This window comes from Carcharodon carcharias, chromosome 2 (assembly GCF_017639515.1).
Source record: "Carcharodon carcharias isolate sCarCar2 chromosome 2, sCarCar2.pri, whole genome shotgun sequence".
NCBI lineage: Eukaryota > Metazoa > Chordata > Chondrichthyes > Lamniformes > Lamnidae > Carcharodon > Carcharodon carcharias.
In genome coordinates, this window is record NC_054468.1 from 43,043,482 (window position 1) to 43,068,831 (window position 25,350).

The window sequence follows — 25,350 nt, forward strand, 5'->3', positions numbered from 1 at the left end:
ATTAAAATCATCTTTAATACCCTTTTTAAATCACTTGAAGTGCATTTCTGTTTGAATGTTCAACATGCAAATGTTAAGACACCAGATCAATTTGTATACAGCCTATCTATCCTTCATTGAATTATGAATTAGCCCTCAGGTTTTCAAGATTATTCAACTGTTCAGCCTCAGCTGGATGTGGGTAGATCATTGGATTGGTGAAGTGCATTATTTGTTCAGATTAAAGCTTTATAAATCTCTTGTTTTGCAAAAGCTAATAGCAAAAATACCTACTTAGGTACAGCTTTCTTCAAGTTATGATGACGTTACAGTCATATTATAAATATGGTAGAAACATGTAATAACTATAATTAGTTTCCTTTTTCTGTAGGTAATTCGGGAATGTTAACACTTCTTGAAACAATGTCTTTTTTTCCCCAATGTCCAGTCATTCTATTGTATTTAGAGTTTTTTTTTAACAGTGAGTGTTGTAATTCCATTGTGATATTGAGTAAAAAAGAAATAAATCTTTATGCATTGACTGGTATCATGTGACTGTTTCATTCAGCAGTGATGTCTCTGCTTGTAAATAAATACTGAATTGCAGTCCAATTTTTTTGTCAACTTTTTATTAATGGTGATAATGTATTTTATAACGTAATTCATAGATTCTCTTGCTGCATGTCAGACTGGGATTAAAAAGCTGAAGAGCAAGTATGTCCTGTAAACTGTGAATAGTATTTTGAAGCCAACTATAAATGATAAATTTGACTAAGTGCTGAAAAGATAATCTTATTTGGTATTCCCGTTATGTTAGGAATGCACAAATGGTGGATTAGGTCCAAATTATATAACTCGGGCATTAGTGAGGACTTTAAGCTTAATAGTGGGGACGAGGGATCAAGTTTGGGAAGATGTGATAAATAGAGAAGACAAGGCAATAGAGCAAGGTATTAATAATGGAAATGACAATCAGAGCATGGCAGGAAGGGACAGAGTGTACAAACCTAAGAGTGCGCCAGATAAGGCTAGAAGTCACAATAAAAGTAAAAAGGTGGAATTAAAGGCTCTGTATTTGAGTGCATATAGCATTTGTAACAAAACAGCTGAACTGATAGCATAAATAGAAATAAATGTATATGATCTGATAGCCATTACAGAGACATGGCTGTAGGATGACAAAGGCTGGGACCTGAATATTCAAGAGCACGTGACATTTGGGAAGGACAAAAAGCTAGGAAAAGGTGGAGGGCTAGTTCTGTTAATTAAGGGTGACATTGGTGCAATAAAGTTGACCTTAGTTCTGGAAATCAAGATGTAGAATCTTTTTGGGTAGAGATGAGAAATAGTAAAGAAGTCACTTGTGGGAGTGGTTACTCGGCCCTCGAACAATATCCGCACTATAGGACAAGGTATACAGGAAGAAAAAATGAGGGCTTTTAAGGAAGGTACGGCAATAATCATGGGTGATTTTAATATACACATAGATTCGACAAATCAGATTGGCAAAGGTAGCCTAGATGATGAGTTCAGAGTGTGTATTCAGGGCAGTTTCTTAGAGCAGCATGATTTAGTACCGACAAGACAACAGGTGATACTAGATCTGGTAATGTGCAATGAGACAGGGTTAATTAATGACCTCCTAGTGAAGGCGTGCCTAGGTAGCAGTGATTATAATATGATTGAATTTCACATTCAGTTTGAGGGAGAGAGGAGTGCACCTAAGACTAATTTAAATAAGGGTAATTATGATGGCTAAAATGAACTGGGAAATTAGGTTAAAGGAAAGATCAGTAGAGATGCACTGAGAAAGAAAGACTCCAAGGGAAGGACACAAAATCTGCGGCTAACTAAAGTTGAAGATAGCATCAAATTAAAAGATAAATGTTATAATTTCACAAAGATGAGTGGCAGGTCAGAAGATTGGACAGAATATAAAGATCTGCAGAGAATGACTAAAAGGTTAAATAAGGAGGGAGAAATTAGAATATGAGAGAAAGCTTGCTAGAAATATAAAAATATAAGAGTTTCTGCAAGTATTTAAAAAGGAAAAGAGTAAGTAAAGTAACTTTGGCCCTCTAGAGAGTGAGAATGGGGAATTAATGATGGAGAATAAGGAAATGGCACATAAACTGAATAGATACTTTACGTCTGTCTTCACTGTGTAGAGGATTCAAATAACATCCCAGAAATAATTGTGAATCAGGAGGTGAAAGGGAGGGAGGAACTTAAAACAATTACAATCAACAAGGAAGGGCTACTGAGAAAAGTATTAGAACTAAAAGCCGACAAGTCCCCAGGTCTTGATGAACTACATCCTAGGGTGTTAAAATAAGTGGTTGCTGAGATAGTAGATACATTGATTTTAATTTTCCAAAATTCCCTAGATTCTGGAAAAGTCCTGTCAGATTGTAAAATAGCAAATGTGGCTCCTCTATTCAAGAAAGGAAGGAAACAGAAAGCAGGAAACTATAGGCCAGCTAGTTTAACATCTGTCTTGGTAAACTTGCTTTAATCTATTATTAAGGAAGTTATAGCGGGGCACTTAGAAAATCTCCATGTGATCAAGCAGAGTCAACATGGTTTTGCAAAAGGGAAATCGTTGAATAATTTATTGGAGTTCTTTGAGGAAGGACCAATCAACACGGATAAAGGGGAACCTGTGTGTTGTACTTAGATTTCCAGAAGGCATTTGACGAGGTGCCACCTCAGAGGTCACTATGCAAAATAAGAGCTCATGGTGTAGGGTAACATATCAGCATGGATAAAGGATTGATTAACTGACAGGAAGCAGAGAGTAGGAATAAATGGATTTCTAATGGGTTGGCAAGATTTGATGAGTGGAATGCCACAGGGATCCGTGCTGGGGCCTCAACTGTTTACAATTTGTATAAATTATTTTGATGAATGTGTGGTTGCTAAATTTGCTGATGACTCAAAGATAGGTAGGAAAGTAAGTTGTAAAGAGTCTGGAGTCTACAAAGGGACTTAGGTTAAGGGAGTGGGCAAAAATTTGGCAGATGGAGCATAATGTGGGAAAATGTGATCTTGTCTATGTTGGCAGGAAGAATAGAAAAACAGATATTATTTAAATAGAGAGAGATTGTAGAGCTCTGAGGTACAGAGGGATCTGGGTGTCCTGGTACATGAATCACAAAAAGTTAGCTTGAGTTACATCAAGTTATTAGGAAGACAAATGGAATGTTGTTGTTGACCACAAGGGGAATGGAATATAAAAACAAGTGTGTTTTGCTACAGTTGTACAGGGTGGTGAGATCACATCTAGAGTACAGTGCACAGTTTTGGTCTCCTTATTTAAGAATGGATATAAATGCAGCTCAGAGAAGGTTCACTCAACTGATACATCGGATGGGGGGGGTGGTTATCCTACGAGGAAAGGTTGCACAGGCTGGGCCTACATCCATTGGAGTTTAGAAGATCGAGAAGTGATCTTACTGAAAGATAGAAGATCCTGAGGGGGGCTTGACAGGATAGATGCTGAAAGGATGCTTCCCTTTGTGGGATAGTCTAGAACTAGGGGACACAGTAAAAATAAGGAGTCTCCCATTTAAGATAGAGATGAGAAGAGATTTTTTTCTGAAATTTGCAAATCTTTGGAACTTTCTTCCCCAGAGGGCTGTGGAGGCAGGATCAGAGGAAGATAGATTCTTTACCAAGGGAGTCAAAGGTTATCGGGGGTAGGTGGAATGTGGAGTTGAGGCCACAATCAGATCATTTATGATGTTATTGAAGGGGAGAGCAGGCTTGACAGGTCAAAAGACCCACACCTGTTCCTAATTCATAAGTTCGTATGTAAATCGTGATTTCCAGGGGTTTAAAATAAATAATGTTTCTGTTTCCTTTCATGCGTAAAAATTTCAGATTTTATTTTGCTACTTGCACATTTACACCTCATGACTTCTGGGAAACTGGATTTAGTCTTGTGCTTTGTTACACAATAACTATTGACCATTTTAGCCTAGAGCATGGCCTAATTAAAAAATTATATATTCTGCTTGAGGTAGAGGGATAAACGTTTTGACTTGAGATTGTTGGTTAAATTTCTTTGTGGTTTCAAAGTGTGCTAAAACAACAAGGGGCATCAAACATTGAGAAGCATGCAGCATACAGTAATCATGGGTGACTTCAATAATGCCTGGTGGATGAGTTTCTGGATTGTGTTAGGGATGGTTTTCTAGAGCAGAATGTAGAAGAACTGACTAGAAATCAGGCTATTTTAGATCTAGTACTATGTAACGAGAAAGTGCTTAATAATAATCTTGTTGTAAAAGAACCTTTAGGGATGAGTGACCATAATATGGTAGAATTTTACATTCTGTTTGAAAGTGAGGGACTTCAGTCTGAAGCCAGGGTGTTAAATTTGAAGAAAAGAAATGACAAAATGAAGAGCAAATTGGCTGAGGTGGATTGGGAAAATACATTAAAAGGCATAACGGTACACAGGAAATAGGTAGTCTTTTTTTTTTAAAAATTACATAGTTTACAGCAATTATACATTCCTTCAAGGCCCAAAAACCCAGAAAAGTCAACCAACCGTGGCTAACAAAGGAAGTTAAGGATTGTAGAAGGTTAAAAGAAAAGACCTAAAAAATTGCCCGATATAGTAGTAAACCTGAGGATTGGGAGCATTTTAAAATACAACAAAATAGGACTAAGAACTGATAAAGGTAGAATAGAATATGAATGTTAACTAGCTAAAAACAGACTGTAAAAGCTTCTATAGGTACATAAAAGGAAACATTTTGCTGAAACAAATGTAGGTCCATTACAGGCAGAGTTAGGAGAATTTATAATGGGGAATAGAGAAACGGCAGAGAAGCTAAATTATCACTTTTTTGTCTGTCTTCACTGAGGAAGGTGCAAGAAATTTCCCAGAATTAGAGATCCAAGGGAGAATTAGGGATCCAGGGGAGAATTAGAGATCCAGGGGAGAATTAGAGATCCAGGGGAGAATTAGAGATCCAGGGGAGAATTAGAGATCCAGGGGAGAATTAGAGATCCAGGGGAGAATTAGAGATCCAGGGGAGAATTAGTACTGGTAAGAACGTTGCACTGCAGAAATTAATGGAGCTGATGGTTGATAAGCCCCTGGGACTTGATATTCTACATCCCAGAGTGTTGAAAGAGGTAGCTGTGGAGACTGAGTATGCATTGGTGATCATCTTTCAAAATTCTATATATTCTGGAACGGCTCCTGAAGATTGGAAGAGCAAGTCAGAGGCTCTGAACCCTGTGGCGAGTAACTAACCTCCTGACTCCCCAAAGCCTGTCCACCATCTACAAGGCACAAGTCAAGAGTGTGGTAGAATATTCTTCCCTTGCCTGGATGAGTGCAGCTCCAACAGCATTCAAGATGCTTGATACCATCCAGGTCAAAGCAGTCTGCTTGATTGGCACCCCATACACAAACAGTCACTCCCTCCATCACCGACGCACAGTAGCGGCAGTGTGTACCGTGCATTGCAGAAACTCTCCAAGGCACCTTAGACAGCACCTTCCAAATCCACAACCATTACCATCTAAAAGGACAAGGACAGCAGATACATGACAACACCACCACCTGGAAGTTCCCCTCCAAGTCACTCACCACCCTGACTTGGAAATATATTGCCATTCCTTCACTGTCACTGGGTTAAAATCCTGGAACTCCCTCCTGAACAGCACTGTGGGTGTAGCTACACCACATGGACTGCAGCGGTTCAAGAAAGCAGCTCACCATCATCTTCTCAAGGGCAGTTAAGGATGGGCAATAAATGCTGGCCTAGCCAGTGAGGCCCATATCCCTTGAATGAATGAATAAAAAAAGGGGGGGAGGGAGAGGGAAAACAGGGAACTACAGACCTGTTAGCCTTACATTAGTTGTAGGGAAGATGCTGCAATCCATCATAAAGGATGTGATAAATGTACACTTAAATAATGATGATCTGATTGGGCATAGTCAATATGGATTTGTGAATAGGAAATCATGTTTGATGAACCTGTTAGAGTTTTTTGAGGATGTTACTAACAGAACTGATAAAGGGGAGTCTGTGGACGTAGTTAACTTTGATTTTCAAAAGGCATTGAGGAGGTTGGTTAGCAAAATTTTTTAAAGGTTTAAAGACTTGCGTGTCCGCCTGTCAGAACCAAGATTGAGCAGCGGTTGGTCGCCTGCAGCATGCGAGAGAATAGGATAGGAGGTAATATACTGGCATGGATTAAGGATTGGCTAACGGGCAGAAAACAGAGTAGGAATAAATGGGTCCTTCTCGCATTGGCAGGCTTTGACTAGTGAGGTACCACAAGGCTCAGTACTCAGGCCTCACCTGTTCACAACATATTATCAATGATTTGGATGTGGGGACCAAAAGTAATATTTCCAAGTTCGTGGATGACACAAAGCTAGGTGGGAATGTGTGTTGTGAGGAAGATGCAGAGTGGCCTCAAGGGGAAATGGACAGATTTAGTGAGCAGGCAAGAACATGGCAGATGGAATATAATGTGGAAAAATTAGGTTATCCACTTTGGTCGGAGGAACAGATGTGCAGGGTATTTCTTCAATTGTGGGAGATTAGAAAGTGTAGATGTACAAAGGGACTTGGGTGTCCTCATCAATAAGTCACTGAAAGCTAACATGCAGGTGTAGCAAGCAATTAGGAAGGCTAATAGCTAGCCTTTATTGCAAGAGGATTTGAATACAGGAGTGGAGAAGTCTTGCTCCAATTGTATAGAATCTGATATTCTACATCCCACAGTGTTGAAAGAGGTAGCTGTGGAGATAGTGGATGCATTAGTGATCATCTGGAACAGATCCTACAGATTGAAAGGTAGCAAATGTCATCTCATATTTAAGAAGGGTCTAATCTTGGAGTACTGTGTGCAGTTTTGGTCCCTTTACCTTAGGAAGGATATTATTGCAACAGAGGGAGTGCAATGAAGGTTCACCAGATTTGTTCCTGGGATGGCAGGACTGTCTTATGAAGAGAGATTGGGCAAACTGGGCCTGTATTCTCTAGAGTTTCGAAGAATGAGAAGTGACCTCATTGAAACCTACAATATACTTAAAGGGATAGACAGGGTAGATGCAGGTAAGATGATTTCCCTGGTTGGGGAGTCCAGAACCAGGCGGACACAATTTTAAAAGTAAGGGGAAGCCACTAAAGACCGAAATTAGGAGAAATCTTTTTACTCAAGAGGGTTGTGAATCTTTGGAATTCTGTCCCCCAGAGGGCTGTGGAAGCTCAGTCATTAAGTATGTTTAAAGCTTAAACTTATGAATAAAGAATTTGACAGATCTAAATGCCAATGACGTAAAGGGATAGGGGAATAGTGTGGGGAAAAAGGCATTGAAGTGGATGATCAGCTATGGTCGTATTGACTGGTGGAGCAGGCTCGATGAGCTGAATAGCCCGCTATTTCTCTTCTGTTCCTATTTCCAATTCAGTTTCAGGTTTGACTTGCTGGGCATTGAATTGCAAATGTCCCTAACCGCTGCTACAGGCCATGCTCAGCATGCAGTTGAAAACTGCAAAATGTGCATTTGTGTTGTGCCTTCATGTACTCAGGTCATTCCAAAATGCATCATCCTTAGTAAAAACCTTCCTTTCAAAAGTAATTTATTATGTAAATAAAACATGACGACAAATTTATGCACAACAAGGCTGAAAAACAAGCCATTAAGTAAATGAAATAAAACCCAGAAGTGCTGCAAGCACTTGGTAGATCTGGCAACATTTGTAGAGAAAGAATTGGAGTTAACATTTTTGAGTCAAAAACGTTAACACTGTTTCTCTCTCCACACATGCTGCCAGACCTACTGAATATTTCCAGCACCCGCAGTATTTTGCCTTCAAGCAAATGGCTTGTTTTGATGGTATTGAAAGGTTAAATATTAACCAGGACACTATGGCATTGTTCATATTTATTGAATATTGTTTCTGGAATTGTATATCTCTGAAAAATCATGGCAACTTGCAGTATTATATTTCTCATTAAAATAGCCTCCTATTGCTACAGTCTTCTTCCTCTGCATATTCATGCAATTTCCAAGATCGACATCAAATGAGAATTACAATGCATGCAAGAAACAATTGATACAGTATATTTTAAATTGAAGGTTTAAATTGTATTTAAATAGCTGTGAAGAAGGGTCATACGGAGTTGAAACGTTAACTGTTTCTCTCTCCACAGATGCTGCCAGCATTTTCTGTTTTTGTTTCAGATTTCCAGCATCTGCAGTATTTTGCTTTTATATTTTAAATTGCACTGTGTTATCTGATTTACCACAATTCCCCATCTTATTCCAGATTTTATAGTTATTTTGTCCCTGCATAATTGGCAACAAAAAAAATCTCCCTCCATACTCATAGGGCAGAATTTTTCCCTTGTCGGGCAGGTGCACGCCTGACCCAAGCGGAACTAAAATAGTGCGCAATGACATCGGTGAACCTGCCAACAATTAAGAGGGCTGTTAAGCCTGTTAATTAATTAATTAAATTTAATTTTTCCCATAGGCCAAGTGGCCTTTGCATTTTTTGTGAAACCCCACCACGGGCAGGATGAGGTTTCGACCAGTGATTTTAAACAAAAACTTTTAAAACTCATTTTCAACATGTCCCTGCTCATGTGACAGAGTTGCATGAGGGGACATGATTTCCTTATTTTTCAATTCTTTATTTGTAATGTTAAAAATCTCCAGCTCCCTGAGGTAGCTCTGTGCCTTCAGGGAGCTTTCACTGAGCGCACCCCTGCGCGTGCGCACACTTCAGCTCTTGCGCTGCTCCCGCCCCCACCCCGGCAGCGCTGAGTCTCTGAGTGTGCCTTTCATGCTGGCTGGCTATTAATTGGGCCCAGTTGCAGCTGCTCCCGGACCTGCTAGCCTGCCACACCCGCCTAACGAGGTAAAAATTCTGTCCTTACTCTTTTTCCTCTGCCCTCGAAAGATACGCTACTAATTTCCTCAGTGATGTTTTCATGTGGTTTCATTTGCTCTATGAGTGACTTGGCGATGTTCAGTATTTAGTTTCTCTTGAAACTTTTTATTTAAAACTATTTATGTTGAAGATCTCATGGTAAGTACATTTTTCCCTGGACAAAGACTGTTCTGTGTCTACCTCCCACTTAACATGATGGTCATCAGAGCCTGATGTCATGTCATGTTAATCTTCATTAACATAATTGTCTAATTAATATAGCCATTAACCCATTACTCTACCTCTCCCCCCAAGTATAATTTCAAAAGTCATAAGTTATTTTGTTAAACTATTTACATTCCCACCATCTCCCCCAAAGTCATAACCTCACAAGTTGAATCTGTCTGGTGCTTTTATGACTCTCCCTGATCTCATCTTGAGTGTTTTTGGTTGAGGGTGCTTGTCTACGTTCAGTTCCTGCACTCGACCATAATTTCTTGAGGTGTTTGCAGTAGAGTCCGTCTCATCACTCCTATCATAGTAATACTGGACTGATTGTCTCCTTGGGCCTTCTAAGAGTATCAGAACCTTTATGTTTCTTTGGAGAATCCCAAGTGCTGTTTGTATGACGTATGATTGCAGTTGCTGAGTTTGCTCCATAACTGTACCTTTCACCTGACGATCTTTTATCCACACCTTTTGCCCAGGTATTAATGTGGTTAGTGACCACCCTCTATGCCGGTGACTATACCAGCTGGACTGTTTCTCTTTGTGTGTTTGCTCGTGGCACCTCACTTGGTCTTGATCTTATAAGATGACATTGGGCCTGAGTTCATGTTGCAATGAAGGAAATTGGATCGTTAGCCTTCACCCCATCAGTAGTTCTGGTGAAAATCCATTACTTAATGGCATTGCCTTGTAATTGAGTAAGGCTAGCTTTACGTCATTGTTCTTTTTCACCAACATTTTGATGGTTTTCACACATTTCTCCGCTTCTCCATTAACTTGCGGATGGTGTGGCGAACTGGTCATATGGTGAAATCTGTATTCCACTGCAAATCGCTGGAAATGTTCACTCGTAAACTGTGGACCGTTGTCCTAGACTACCTCATGTGGAATACCATGGGTAGAGTAAATGTATTTCAAAGCCTTTACCACAACTTCTGCGGTGTCTGCTGATTTCCAACCAGCAAGAGTAATAGTCAATGACTATCTGGTAGATTTTTCCTCTGAAGTCAGACAGATCCATTGTTAGCTTTTGCCACAGTCTGGGTGGAAATGTTGATGGTAGTGTTGGTTCCGTTGGTTCTTGGCTGTTGGCACAAGTATGGCATGTCAAAATAAGTTCTTCAGTGAATTTTGAAACACCTGGTCACCATACCAATTGTTGTGCCCTGCTCTGCATTTGGTAATGTCCAAATGACCACTCTGAAATTTTTGAAGAATGTCTTCTCTCATCGCTGTTGGGATTATTAGCCTGTCATTGAAAACTAGAAGATCATCAACCAGCATCAGATGTTTTTGCTGTTCATAGTATTGTATTAACACCTGATCGCTTGGGATAGACTCGGGCCAACTGTCTTGGCAGTATGTTCTGACCTGACTGCGTTCTGTGTCTTTTAGCCAGGCATCCCTTATCTCCCTGAATTTCTTTAGTTTCTTTGCAGAGGCTGGTAGGGTACTTGATATTGATGAAGAATATGCTCCTACCTCAGATGAGTGTTAAGTGATGTTCGGTAACCTGGTCAACTGTAGCCTTTGACAGTGTGTTGGCAGTGGTCTGACTTTTCCCTGGTATGTACTCTGTTGTAGAGTCATAGCGCATGAGTCTTAGTTGGAACTGCTGTATCCCTGGTGGCACCTTCGCAATTTCCTGGAGAGTGAGCAGAGATTTATAGTCTATATCAATCCTGAATTGTAAGCCCATTAGGTAATTTGAAAATTTTTTTCAGGTCTATGTTGCTGCTAGTGCTTTCTTTTCAATCATTGCGTAACGTTTTTCAATGACAGAGGCATAATAAACTTTTTTTTTCCTGCCATCCTCCTGGATCTGTAGAAGAACAGCTCCAAGCCCCATTGCTGATGGATCAGCTGCCAATATTGTTGACAGTTGGGGTCATGATGAGAAAGCACACTGAAGAGATGAGCAGCTCTTTATCCTGCATTCTTCTGCTGAACTCCCTAATACCACGGTTGACATTTTCTCAGCAGGTCTTGTAAAGGCTCATTGATGGTGGACGAATGTGGGATAAAGTTCCCCACCTGGGAAACCATGACCATGTCTAAAAATATTTGTATGTCAACAACACTCCTGGGCTGTGGAAATTCATTATTTGCCTTGGCTTTTTGGGGGGTCTACTCTTATCCTTTTTGGTGGATAATATGGCCTAAAAATCTGGTAGTGGTTTTCCCAAACTCTCACTTTCATTCAGAGAGGCCTGCTTGTTTAAGCACTTTTAAAACCTCCAGGACTCAATGATCATGCTCTTCTTTGGTAGCACCATGGATGAACAGATTGATGTGCAAATAATTCCTTCTCTGTCTGAGAGGATGTTGGACATAGTGTGTTGAAAAATCTCTGGTGCAAAGAATATGTCAAAGGGAAGTCGATTGAAACAAAAGTAACTGAAGGGAGTGGCAAACATTATCAGCAACCTTGATTCTTGGTTAAGGGTGATCTGCCAGAAACCGCAGTTGACATCCAGTTTTGTGAAAAGAACACTTTTGGACAACTTTGCCAGACTGTCATCTACAGAAGACATTGGGTGTATCTCTCTTTGAAATGCTTTAATTAGCTGTGTTAGATCAATACACCTGACTTCGCCATTTGGTTTAGGGATTGTCTGAGCACCATTTTGTAGGCACTGCAACAGGAGACATCACTCCTTGATGCAGCATCCTGTCAGTTTGCTCTTTTGACATTCCTGATCAACTAGTGTGGTACCCTGTTAGGGGTAAATAAGCAGAGGGGTTTGGAGTAGAGTGATGTGATTCTCAGTTTTTAGCTTTCCCAGTCCCCCGAAACAACCTAGGAATTTCATTCCTAAATATGGCTCAACTCTCTTTCTGTAGAAGACCAAGCCCTGATCACGCTGCCTTGCTGAGATAGGAAGTTGCTGATCCTGTAGGATATAGAGATTCATTAGTTTCATTATCTTTATGTCTAGGGTTGTGGTGACCTGACCCTTCACTTTGAGGCCTGTGCCTCCTGGCCATTGCAGCTTTATTTTGATGGCTGGATCTCAACAATATTAAGTTGGTCCAGTTTGTTAGATAAGACTGTAGCCCCCAGCCCCAGTGTCCAGTTTAAATTCAGTTATATATCCTTTGACTTCCAGCTCTACTGACCCGAACTGCTAATTGAGACCTTTAATTTGTCCTAGGAGATCATCAGGATGAAATGTTGTAATTCCCTGGACTTCAAAAATGGTTGGAAGTTTATTTTAGCTTTCTTCCCTTAAATTGTGCTTTAGATCTGCAGAATTGCTTAAAGTGTCCGGTCTTGCCACAGAGAAAATATTCGACTCCTGTTGCTGGGAAGTCTTTGGATGATGTGGCATCAAAAAGCAGCATCAGGGACAATTTAAAACAGGCGGAAGGATTCTTCCCACCCCTTCAGCAGTTTTGATGGACTCTGGGCTTTTTGGTGAGTGGAGCTTCCGACTTTGGGCCTAAATACTGGATTAATGCCTCCAGAGCCTCAACGTCTCCCAAATTATACCCCAATTCTGCTGTTGCAGCTCTGCCTGCCTTCTAAACTGTTCAGCCTTCTCTAACATTAAATCCTCCTTGATTTGCAAAAATTCCAACAGCACATTGTTGAGTATGCTGACTACAATACTGGACAGATGATACAAGGTATAATAAATGGATCAATGGATTCACCTGGCCTTTGGCTAATTTGGCTCGTTCAATGACAAGGTTCTTAGGGCTGAATTAATTATCAAAGGCCCTCAAAACCTCCTTGTAGGACGTTGAGGCCTGCTTGGCTTCTTGTCTCACCAGGACATCATCAGCCATGGCCCTAGTCACATATAAAATGGTACTAACATGGCGTTCTTGTGCCTTGTAAGCCTGAAGTTTTTTGGCAACTTTCAAACTGCCACCTCCAGAGCTCCCGTCGTTGTCCTTGTTGTGGATGTTCTTGTGTTGGAAGAGCTGTGGAAGGGGTAGTGGCTATTCAATGACTGCAAACATCGTGCTTGGTTCACTCTTCCCTGCCAAGGTAAGTTTTATTCTTCTACATTGCAAAGCCAAGCTGCACCAATGTAGTCTGTAGGTTACGAATCTGTGGTCTCAGTTTCTTAAACTGAGGTTTAGACGAGGTTTTACATGTTCAGTGAGTGACATGGAGATGATCAGCATTTAGTTTTTTCTTGAAACTATTTATTTAGAACTATTTACATCCAAGACCTCAAGGCAGGTACGTTGTTCTCGGGACAGAAACTATTCTGTGTCTTGTTCCCACTGAGCTTCTTGGTCATCTGAACATGATGTAATGCTTACTTCTGTCACATTAACATAACCATTAACCCTTTACTCTATAAATGACAGGGTAAAGAGAAAACTCTTTCACTGATTTCTACTGGTACTGCTCTGTTAACTGGTGCAGTGTGTTCAATTTTCTCATGTTCCTTCTCTTCAGGTTTAATACTTTATCACTGGCATTCCATACAATTAAAGTTGGCTATGTTGAGATCAGAGGAAAATGAGGACCGCAGGGGATTTCTCGCTTGATAGCAATATAATTTCTTAGGCAAGAGACTGGAGTGATTTTAAGTTGAAACACTTATTTTTGTAGGTTAAATTCCCACATATAAGTATATACTTCAATGAAAACCAGACTTAAACTTGATGGAGAGAAGGGGGCCAGGAACTCTGAGTTCCAACAGCCCTCTGGCGCTTCCATGCATGTGCGGACCTGGAGCAGGCTGCATGTGTTTGGTACAACATATGGAGTTCTTTGGGCTGAGGATATGGGTCCAATGCGCCTGCACAAAAAGAAACTGTCATAACAATCCCAATTGTGTGATCGGAAGCAGAGCATCATAATAAAGAGAAGAACCCCAGGTAGGAGAAAGGGATAGAGGACAGGAAGAGGTTCCCAAAGGAATTTGCAGACGGGGCAGGGAGAGCTCACATTTAAGAAGGGAGACGAACAGAAAAAGGGCTGTTGGCAGACTTTAAATGGAAAGGGCTGAGGCAAATCCCTGGTGATCAAAGGTGGCTCAGGAGATGCCCTGGTGATTGAAGAGGGCTCAGGAGATGTCCTGGTGATCAAAAAAGGCAGCAGAAGGTTGGTGATTCTGTGTTGTGGGCCATTGGAGGGCAGGTAACCATCTAGAGCAGTTCTGTTCTGCTTGGCACGGCGGAAGAGCTGAAGTTGTACATGTGAGTTGATGCTTGAGTGTTGACTTGGGCATCCAGGGGAACAGAATCTCAGGAGACGAGATTGAAACCCTTCAAGGTGGGCCATCATTGGAGGGAATTCCTCGGTGAGATCTTCGAAGGTGAAGACTGGAATCTCTCGTGAAAAAGACAGGGTTTCAACGAGATTGATTGACTTGGTGTTTCCTGACATCTGAGTGGGTTGTTGAGAAATCTGTGGAATCTGTCTTGGTTGCGTCTGCCATTTGTTGTGCAGTGTGATGTGTTCGCCAATAGTTTGCCTGTTATTCACATGTTCCTCATTAACCCTAAATGTTAGAGTATAAGATAGATGTTGCAAATTGTTTAACTTCCTGACCTCATATAGTAAAGTTAATTTTGTTTGTTCAAAACCCATGGAATCTTGTGGCTTTATTCTCTTAGCAAGTATCTTGAATCTCTGACTTTATCTAATCTCAACAAAATGTTACTGGTCCCCAACCGGATCTCACCAAAAACTTGTGGGTCTTGTCTGGGATCATAACAATACACACGTATACACACTTTCTGGAAAATGTATTTGTTTTTGATTGCTTATTAGTTGAAAAATAATCCATGCGCAAAATGTTTGACTGGTTAGCAAAGCCTTTTTCCTTCATTACTGCCTTTAGATAAGAAATACGGTAGCAAAATCTTATTTTATTTGAGCACTTGTGCTTCTACTGCTTCTGCCTAATTGATGCAGCACTACTAGGAATCAGCATCTCTGCCACTGGTTTGCCCTATCAGGCATTCATAGCTGCTAATGCAGACAACAATGATTGAGCATTGCAACCTTCGTCAGTGTGTAGATTATATGTACAATGATTCCTACTGGTCTGATGCCGCAGTCAGATATTCATTTGGAACTATATAATTATTCTGAATTTAAGGCACCATATGGATCAGTGCAGGCTGTCTGTTCTCATAACTACCAACAGGACTTCAGCAAAAGCTATCAGAATGAATCGCTGAAAATTTCCAGCCTAGGTGTGATGCTTCTTTAACGTTAGAGGGCAAATTGTAAAAGAGAGATATTTACTTGCATTATGATTGGATGATGCTAAGTCTATTTTTAAAAGCATACGTAGAACTGAACATATTGAATTGCTAGGATTTTTAGTTTCACCATTGTAAAAATAGTCTGAGACATCATGACAAACTTGCTTTATATTTCTCCAGAAATCTGTCATTCATTATTTTGTTTCTAGAATAAGAGGGAATATTTATAGGTAACAAATTAAAATTCACAGCTTAGAAAGTTAAACAAAAATGAGCTGATTTACTGTTCTGTTTCAACAGCTGGATCAGTTAGTTGTGGATGCAGCTAAAGAGAAGAGAGATATGGAACAAAAGCACTCCACTATTCAACAAAAGGTATGTGGACAGATGTGAAATCTTGCATAATACAAACATCCCATGACATCTGGAAATTTATAAACAGTTCAAATGTTTTGTATTATTCAGATGTTTGATTTTATTTATGTATGTTAACTTTACCCATAAATACTAATTCTTAATCAGTATTTTAGAATATTTGTGGCCTACTGCATGGAAACCAGTGTTACAATGATCAATTCATAGTTATCTTCAGTGTGGACACTAACTACAATGACTGTTACTGTCCTAAAAAGAAATCCTAAACTAAATAAAACCATTAGCAGAACTGTTACTTTTAAATTACTGGATTTTTTTTCTTCTTGTCTTACACTTGTGAAGTTAACCTTTTGAAATGGACAATGTCACTAAAAATTGATTACAGTTTACTTAATTGAAGCGTTTTTTCATTTTACAAAAATTTTTGGCTAGATGTGTATCTCTCTTTTTTGAAAACAACTGTAGGAAAGTACAGAATTTTACAGTATTAAAAATGTGTATTGGAAAGGTGATACTCGACTTAAATAGATCAATTGCTGGAATTTATAACTAAAATGACAAAGATATAAAATGCTGACCATAAATAAAACAGGACAATATTCAAGATTTTACAATTGTAGCAATAGTGGGGTTAAGCCTCTCACCATCATGATATTTCAGAGGCTGAAAATTCCACTAAGTTGGTTTGAAACCAAGAAGTTTCTACATGACATGATGGCCATCTTTATTTTGCTGCTGTACCCTGTTTTTCCCACTATGATGTGCTGCAATCCACTTGTATATACTGAAATCAATTCTTTCTGTAGCCTTGAATTCTACACTTGTGGTATCATTTGTCTAACCAGGCAAACCCTGAAGTCAAAATAAAAATGGAAAATGCTGGAAAAATTCAGCAGATCTGGTGGCATCTGTGGAGGGAGGAACAGAGTTCATCTTTCAGGTTGATGACCTTTCATCAGAACTGAGGTCAATTTGGAAAGATTTAGGACTGACTTGTGTGGGGCTCCAGGATGTTCAGAACTTAGTTATAAGGGAATATTACTTTGGCTGGTAGGAGCTTAACTTAGCTATGTAGAAGCAGGATGATTTTCTACTAAGAATGTTGATTTCAGCCAAACCAAGCCCCTGGAGTATAGTTTTCTTAAATTCGCATCTTTGTATTTGTCTGAAAATAAATTGATTATAAGTCAAAGTTTTCTTCTCAAACTCAGCTGAACTGGCTTGACATCAGTTAAAAAAATAGACATATTAGAGATGGTTATGTGATGCAAACCTAAAATATTCCTGTCATATTAAAAAAACATATTCATTCTAGTCACACAATACATGTATAGGACTTTATGCAAGAGTGTTTCAGTGTGTTTTATAACTAACTGACTGTTAGAAATGATTATTTGGAACACATTATAGAATAATTATCTCCAGACTCCCCTTCCTATCAGTTACTACCTTTTTCGAGTTCAGCAGTTTGAATGATATGGTTAGACAAATGCCACTTTATCAGTTTATCTTTAGAATTTAGATTTAAATTTAACCCTAATTGAATGTTTCCTTTCCTTGTAAGAGCTACCTGAAAAGAATTTCACCATGTTTCTGGTTGATATATGTCCATAGCGCACAACTTCTCTTAATTTGGTGCATTAGTATCAAATTAACTGTTCCAGTGATAGAGAATATAAAGGTGGTTCATATGCTTAATATTGATGACATAGGTAGTGTTGTTGGGAGGCTAAAGCATATTGTTGGACAGAGTAAAGGGAGCTAGCTGTGTTGTACTTCACATTGGAATGCTAGTTGCTGACATTGAGTACCCTTGGAGGAACATTTTTCCATCCCAGCGCAAAAGTCTCATCATGATGAGCGTGAAATTTATTAACCTTCAGCCGAAAGGTACTAATTTTTAACTTCCTCTTCTGTGGATAGCAAATGAATTTAGGCTTCTTTCCCAGCCATTACTTTTAGATTGTTTGTGAAAAATGTTCTTTGTAGGTGTTTGTACCTCTGTAATGCAGAAATTGATGAGCTTGTTATCTTGTTCAAAAAGATTGTGAAAGCTCTAAATGTACATTTGTTGCACCTTCTAAGTTTTAGATGTGCAAGAATACTGAGTTTTAAAAGAAACACAGTAAAGTAGTCAAAAACAGAACTAAATCCTTTCGATGAGGTTTTCACTTGTGATGATGCAAGCACAGTGTGACTTGTGGCAGAGCAAAAATAGATTTAAAGATTGGCAATGTTATATCAATGTAAAAAGATGATGTCCAGTTTGTCAAAGAGGGACTTAATGGGGCAGTGCTCTTTAGTTTTTAGTACTTCCAATCCCTGCATTTGTCCAAGCAACACATCCATATTATAATGAATTTACTGAATGAGAGGTGAGTAAAAATCTATTGTTCTGATGCCCTGGAAAAAACGGATTACCTCTTGAGTTGCCTACATGCCTCGCCAAATTTGAATTTGCAGCTTTAAGTTATTTTTGTTTACATCTTAAATTTTCTTATTCCACCCTCCCCTTTAAGAGTTCTGACTTATGTGGGATATGGGAATCGGCAACCCTGTGGTTAGTGTCCTTTTTATTCATTCAGGGACGTGGGTGTCACTGGCAAGGTGAGCATTTATTGCCCATCCCTAATTGTCCTTGAGAAGATGGTGAGGTACCATCTTTCTGAACTGCTGCAGTCTAAGATGTGACGGGACTACCACTGTTACATAGAGAGTTTCAGGATTTTAACCAAACAATGACGAAGGAAGAACAATGTATTTACAAGTCACGATGGTGTGTGACTTGGAGGGAAAACTTGGGAGATGTTGGTGCCTGCTGCCTTTGACCTTTTAAGCAGTAGAAGTTAAAGGCTTGGGAGGTTATGCTTGGCGGGTTGCTCCAGTGCATCCTCTAGATAGTGTACACACTAACAACAGTGTGCCAGTGGTGGTGGGAGTCAGTGTTAAAGATGACGAAGGATTGGGGCTAATCAACAGGGCTGCTTTGTCTTGGATGGTATTGAATTTCTTGGGCGTTGTTAGAACTATACTCATCCAGTCAAGTAAAGAGTATTTCACCACACTCCTAACTGCCCTGTTTATGGTGTTAAAGCTTTGAGGAGTTGGTAGGTAGATCACTCACCACAGAAAACCCAGCTTCTGACTGCTCTTGTAGCCACAGTATATTTGTGGCTAGCCCAGTTAATTTCTGGTCAATGGTGACTCCCAGGTTGTTGATGGTAGGGAATTTAATCATGGTAAGACCGCTGAATGTCATGGGAAGGTGGTGAGGCTCTTGTTGGAGATGGTAATTGCCTGGCACCGGTGTGGTGCAGATGTTGCCTATCAACCCAAGCCTAAATGCTGCCTTGATTTTGCTGCATGCAGGTATAGACTGTTTTGTCATCTGAGGATTTGCGAATGGTGCTGAACATTGTGCAACCCCCACTTCTGACCTTATGGTGGAAAGAAAGTAATTGATGAAACAGCTGAAGATGGGTGAGCTTAGGACACTACCATGGGGCATTCCTGCAGCAGTGCCCTGGGCCTGAGAGGATTGGACTCCAGCAACCACATTTCCTTGTGCTAGATATGACTTCAGCTGGTGGAGAGGTTTCTTTACCCTTGATTCTTAGTAACTCTTACTTCATTAGGGCTCCTCAGTTCCATACATTGTGCTGCCTTAATGCCTAGCGTAGTCATTCACACCTCACATCTGGAATTCAGCTCTATTGTCCATGTTTGGTGCAAGATTGTAATGAGGCCTGGAGCCAAGTGATATTGGGGGAATCCAAACTGAGTATTGATGTACAGTTTATTGGTAAGTGCTGCTTGAAAGCACTGTCGATGACCTCTTCCATCACTTTGCTGATGATTGAGAGTAGGCTGATTAGGCAGTAATAGGCAGGATTGGATTAGACCTGCTTTTTGTGGAAAGGATATATCTGAGCACTGTTGCACTTTGTTGAGTAGATAGTTAGTGTTGTAATTGTACTGGGAGAACTTGGATAGAATTGTGGCTAATTCTGGAGCACAAATCTTCAATATCACAGCCAGGCTGTGTTGGGGCCTTTGCTATATGTCTTGACATGTATAACCATTCTTTATGATTGAGCTTGGTCAGTGACTATCAGCAGCCTGTGCAATTTTTTGGGAGAAATATAAGGCTTCACAGCCCTGATCCCACCTACCATTTTCACGCAGGTGGAAATGAGCCCGGGTCAGGATTTGCTCATGCACACTTCACAGAGGCAGGTGTCCATAGCAATCAGCAGCTGCCTTCACTCATGTCATTTTGGTTAAAGAGGTGTCTGAAACCCTGTGCATATCAGACCTGGTAGGTGCAGGCCTGAACTTTGTGGATTTGTTTAGATAGCCAGTGTACCCTTATGGAGAGCTATGGTACCCCTTTGGATATAGTCCTGGGACACCTTTTGGTGTGGTCAGGTGCTGTTTGGGATTGCTGAAAGGAGGCATGGAACTGTGAAGCTCATTGGAACTGTCTAAAACAACTGTGAAAAGCTTCAAGATGAGCTATCAGAGGGAGCTGTCAAGGCATTTAAAACTCCTACCTTTTAAACTTGTAAAAAAGTGTCCAGAGAGCTTTTAAAAAAAATGATTATATGCTATTTCACTCTGTTGACATAAACCTCAGGATTACCATTACCGGGTTAGTACTGCATGACTGATTTCACAACAGTTCATTATCGTAGTAGTGCCTGCCATCTCTCAGTTTGATTGACAGTTCCAAGTGGTTATGAACTCTTTGAAGTAGGACTGTGAATTCCAACGCTTGATTTATAAGGGATTATGTAGTTGGATGAAATACTTGTTGTTACAAGGGATAATGTAGTTGATGTTAATGTACACTAAACCCTTGCGTTAAGTCACCCCACTTGACGTTTATTTTAAAGTTGTTTCTATTTCAGGGTTTGTTTCTCTGAATTACTTTGTAATTTCCATTTTTTGTCATTATGTTCATCCCAGTCGGTGTTGACGTTGCGTGTCGGCATCCTCGTTGCATGTCATCGTGCATCAGTATTGTTACGACTGGTCCCCCCAATTTGTTAGGATCTCAGACGAGATACCCCAAATTGTTAACTTCCCAAACAGGACCTCAATTCTGTTATGATACTGGATAAGGAGGAATGAGCTGGGTCCCCTTCTTTATTCAGCTCCCTTGGTTGGTCGCAACAAGGTTAATTTGAAAAGGATCCCTTCTCTCTGAATACCTTTACCCAGTCCAAATGTATTTAAGTTTTACAATGAGACAATTTAACCAGGCTTCCTTGAGTCAGAGAAAAAGTAAGTTTATTAGTTACTAAAACCTGAAGGAAAAAATAATAAAAACACAACAAACATACACACAGATTAGAAATGAGAAGTTGAGTCCAAATATAAAAGTTAAAAAGATATATGAATCAGTCTTTGGCTTGTCCGTAAGAAGTGGATGGTGAAATGTTGTGGCCGTTCAGTTGGTTAATTCCAGTATAGCTGACTTTGGTAGTTGAGCAGGTTGGTTTGGAGACACATGGTTCTGCAGGTTAGCTGAAGGAGTTGACCTGTTTCCATTTTGACTGTGGCTTTGTTGAATTGCCTCTAGTCACAGAGAGAGAGAGAGAGAAGAATTTTATCTGCAAGCTGCATGGATGCCTAGTTGCTGTTCTGCTGTGACATTCATAACACACACTTGCACTGAAGAACTAGAACATACCAATCAGGTTTACAGCTGGATTTGTAACTCCTTTTCTTGTGTATTCCTGGAAGGGAAAAAGCCAAACATGTCTTTCGCCCAGAATCTGCTTGCTTTCAACTCAGATCATGTCCACATTCTGGGACGTAACTCAAAAGGAGACAGTTTCTGCTGAGATGGTACTCAGCTTCCATTGTCTCTAAAACCACAAGATTACAGTTCAGTCTTTTGTTGCACTCTCCCTTTGAAGTGTCTTTGTCTGAAGTGGGCCTTGATACCTTTTTAGATGCGAAATTCCAGGGCCTCCCTGGACTAGTTGCTCAAGGATAATCCACATAGGAATTTTCCAGAAAGTGGTTACTTTACAGTCTCAGCCAGCTTTTGCTTTTATGTCCTTTTTTAAAAAATCATGGGTCTTCCTCAAAAAGGTTCAATATGTCCGTAATTCAGGCTGTGATCCGCTGTCATGACAGTGTCCTCATTTCGCGAGTTGCTTGTCATCGCATGTTGGCATCCTCCTTGCATGTTGCGCATCATTGCTCGCCGGCTCGTTCATCTAATGTCTGGTCCCCTGATCCGATCGGCGCCATTGTGAAAAAAGGTTTTTGCACTCGAGGAAACTTTTGTTTTTAAAGAAACCCCGGAGGCAAAGTTCTGCAGAAAGAATTTTAATGCACGCAATAAGTTGAAGCCTGGGCTACTCATCTCTGTGAATGAAGGCCCATTTCTTGACTCTGCAAGTTAATTTCAATTTTGGAACCTCAGGTGTGCTGTGAGTGACGCACAGAAACCATTGAAGCTTCTGAGAGGTATCAGCTACTGTATACAAATACAGTAAAATTGCTTTCCTTGTCTCAGGGCTTGTTTGGATGAAAAATATAGGGTGTATCCATCAGCAGGCTGACCCTGCAATCGTCTGATTAATTCTGGAGCTCCTCCAAGTCTGGCCCTTGTTCAAGTGTGCAGCAGGTGGGGCAAAAGTCCTGTTAAAACCAGTGAGAGCGCCATTTACAGCAGATGGGACAGAGGAGCCATTTGCAGCAAGTGAGGATCAGCATTGAGTAAATCACTCAAATCTACTCCACTGAAACGCTTTAGGGATTTCCTCAAAGCATCCCTGAAGAGGTTAAACTTCTCCACCAACTTGTGACTGACCAAAATGGGAAAAGGTTCATTTGGGAAAGCACCAACCTCAGTGAGATTTCAGGAACAAGTCAAGACTAAGTCAAGGCAGTGGAAAGAGTGCAAAACCCTCCAAGCAAATCTTCTGACTGACCTTCAAGCAACACCTGCCCCCATGTGGCAGAGTCTGGAGATTGCATATAGGACTTATAAGCCATCTCAGAAGACATTGAAGCGGAATGGAAGCAAGTAACCCCTGAACCCAAGGGATTGCCTAAGAAGGAAGAGAGACTGGTGAGTATTGTCTAATTTAAATTTATATAGTATTTCTTTTATGTTTAGTGATTTATTTCTGCAAGTTATTTCAGCTAGGAACACAGTGCTGTACACACATGGTACAGTATTTCAACTTGTATATTCATTTTTCTGGATGAGGAATGTCCAAAGGAACTTAGCTCTAGCATTAACATTGATTCATATAGGGATGCATGGTTTACTTAAAGTTGTTTCACCTAAAGTCATAATTTTCAGGAATGCAGCAACAACTGTAAATGAGGACTTAATTGTAGTAAATGGATTTGTTATGAATCAGAGTTTTTAAAAAATAAAGTCTGCAATAGGTGCTTGGAACTTTAATGTCAACATGGGTCTGAGGCCTGCCCATAGTGGATACTGGGTGAGTTGACATGATAGGGGATTGGTATGAATTTGCATAGGGGCTATAAAGGGCCATGGGGGTTGGATGGGAGGCATGGTTGGGCAGAGGGGCATAGGTTGGAATGGAGGAGCCATGGGGCAGGTGGGGCATGAGGTGGCATGGGTTGGTGTGGATGGGGCATGGGGAGTGTGAGGAGGTTGAGGGCTGGAGGGCGGTTTGTATTTTTCTGTTTTTTTAAAACTTTGTTACATGCTGATGCACAGAGACATGCCTCCCGCCCAGCTTGCCTCAACATTGCTTGCAGCCAGCATCGTCCGCACTCGGCCTGACTCCAGGAACCCCGCCACCCTGGTCAAAAATCCCAACTTCCGGTTACTTTCTCGTGGGTTTGCGGAGCTGGGAGGTGTCCCAACAAGAGCGAAAACCCAGGCCTTAGACTTGTTTATTCTTTTTATGTTGTCTTTTACGAAAAATATTTACATTTTTTCCCTCTGATGCATAATATTTTTTCATATTTTGCACCTCCTCTGCATTTCATTTTACGACCACCCTGTCTCCACGTTCCTTCCAATGGATTTAATACATGTATGAAATTATGTGCAATTTATGCAGCCCTCAACTAATATTCCGTTCAATCCAACATGCCCATGTCCTGTAAACCTTTACTTGCAAAATAGTCAACTATGGTTTTTCTTTTTTTCCTTTTTCTTAAATGCTGGTCATAGACTGCCCTTCAGGTAAGTTTCTGTACAATATGTATTTTAACATTGGTAGATCATGTAGGGATAACTGGAGAAGTAATAGTGATGCTATTTGTTCTACAAAGATGTTTCAGTACCTTTAGGTTTTTGCTAAACTCTTTCTGCCCTCTCACTTGAGCCTGATCTAATCCACATGACTATTTGTAATCATGACTTTGTCTTTTATTCACTCTTGTCGTCCTGCAATAAATGTTGTTGGTCCTGGACCTTGATTTCCCAGTAACCATGTATAAAAATATTTATCATTGGAAGCAGATATTTTTGTATGCAACTAGCCATATGCGGAAGTTGGACAGTTTTGAAAGCATCAGTTTTGGATTAAGCTGGGTAAAAAAAACTGTTCTTTAAGATCATCCAAAATCATGGGAATCTTCCCTGATATGCAGCAGAATTTTACTGGAGATTTTTAAAGCATCTTTAAGCACAACTATGTACATTTTTGAAAGATAATCCTGCCAGTAGCTAATTCTTTTGGTATATGGATATAAATCATCTGTTTACTTTCTTTGAATAACAAATGACATAAGCACAGTTAATTCAAGTAAAGGTTTGGATAAGCAGTATATAATAAACAAGAATACACTTCGGGTAGATGCTGTAGATCTTTGAGAATTTTGAATTATGGGCATGAGATTGGGCAATCTTATTTCAATGCCTAAAATAGAAATTTACCCCTAATTGTTGTTTTAGTCCTGAATCTCATTTGGAAGAGCAACACTAGTCTCTTCCACCCTCACCTCTAGTAAAGAGTGTGAGGAGCTCATGGGTTGTTTTGTTATTAACATAGAGACCATCTCATCAGTGGCCCCTCCCTGGCAGCCTTTAGTTTTCCTCTAACTCCCCTCCCGGGCAGCCCCTGGTTCCCTTCATCCCCCGGCAGCCTCTAGTTCACCACACAAGGGCCGCTAATTTACCCCTCTCTCTCCCTCCTCCTGTGGTGGTCTCTACTTCCCAGCCTCACTGCTGCCCCGAGTTTGCCTGCACCCCTTGTATTGTTCTTTAGTTTCTCCCAAACCTATCTCAAGCCCGCTCAGAGATCAGCTTGTCTGAAATCTGCCTCCTGCATCCTCAACCCTATTCCCACAAACAGTTGGTCACCCAATTTCCCTTCCTGGTCCATATATCCGATATTTTAATGGTTCTTTCTCTTCATGTACCCCTTCAAATCATCACTGCTCTGCTTAAAAAAAAAATCCTTGACCACAGCATTCCTACAACTACCTTCCTTTAGTCTCAAATTCCTTGAACATGTTGTTGCCTTCTGAACCAGTGTCCACCTTCCTTGAAATTCCATGGACTGGATTCTATGGGGCGCTGCAGTCCCTGCCCCCAACTCACCCCTTGGGCAATAAAGTCGGTGGAGAGCCTACCCACAATCCCAACAGCTGCCCCACAGCAATTTAACGCTGAAAGCAGCATTAAGACAGATCTGTTGCCCCTATTTCAGGAGGAAGTCCTGCC

General features: G+C 40.4%; 1 protein-coding gene across 4 annotated transcripts in view; it reads left to right on the forward strand.

The window, feature by feature from the left end:
• The window catches only part of LOC121271722 (arf-GAP with coiled-coil, ANK repeat and PH domain-containing protein 2-like), a 229,908-nt gene that overhangs the window by 124,807 nt on the left and 79,751 nt on the right, over positions 1–25,350 (forward strand). For all 4 annotated transcript variants that reach the window (XM_041177912.1, XM_041177922.1, XM_041177940.1 and 1 more), the window contains exon 9: positions 15,600–15,674. In XM_041177912.1, the coding sequence (XP_041033846.1) occupies positions 15,600–15,674 (75 nt within the window). The remainder of the gene's footprint in view (positions 1–15,599; positions 15,675–25,350) is intronic.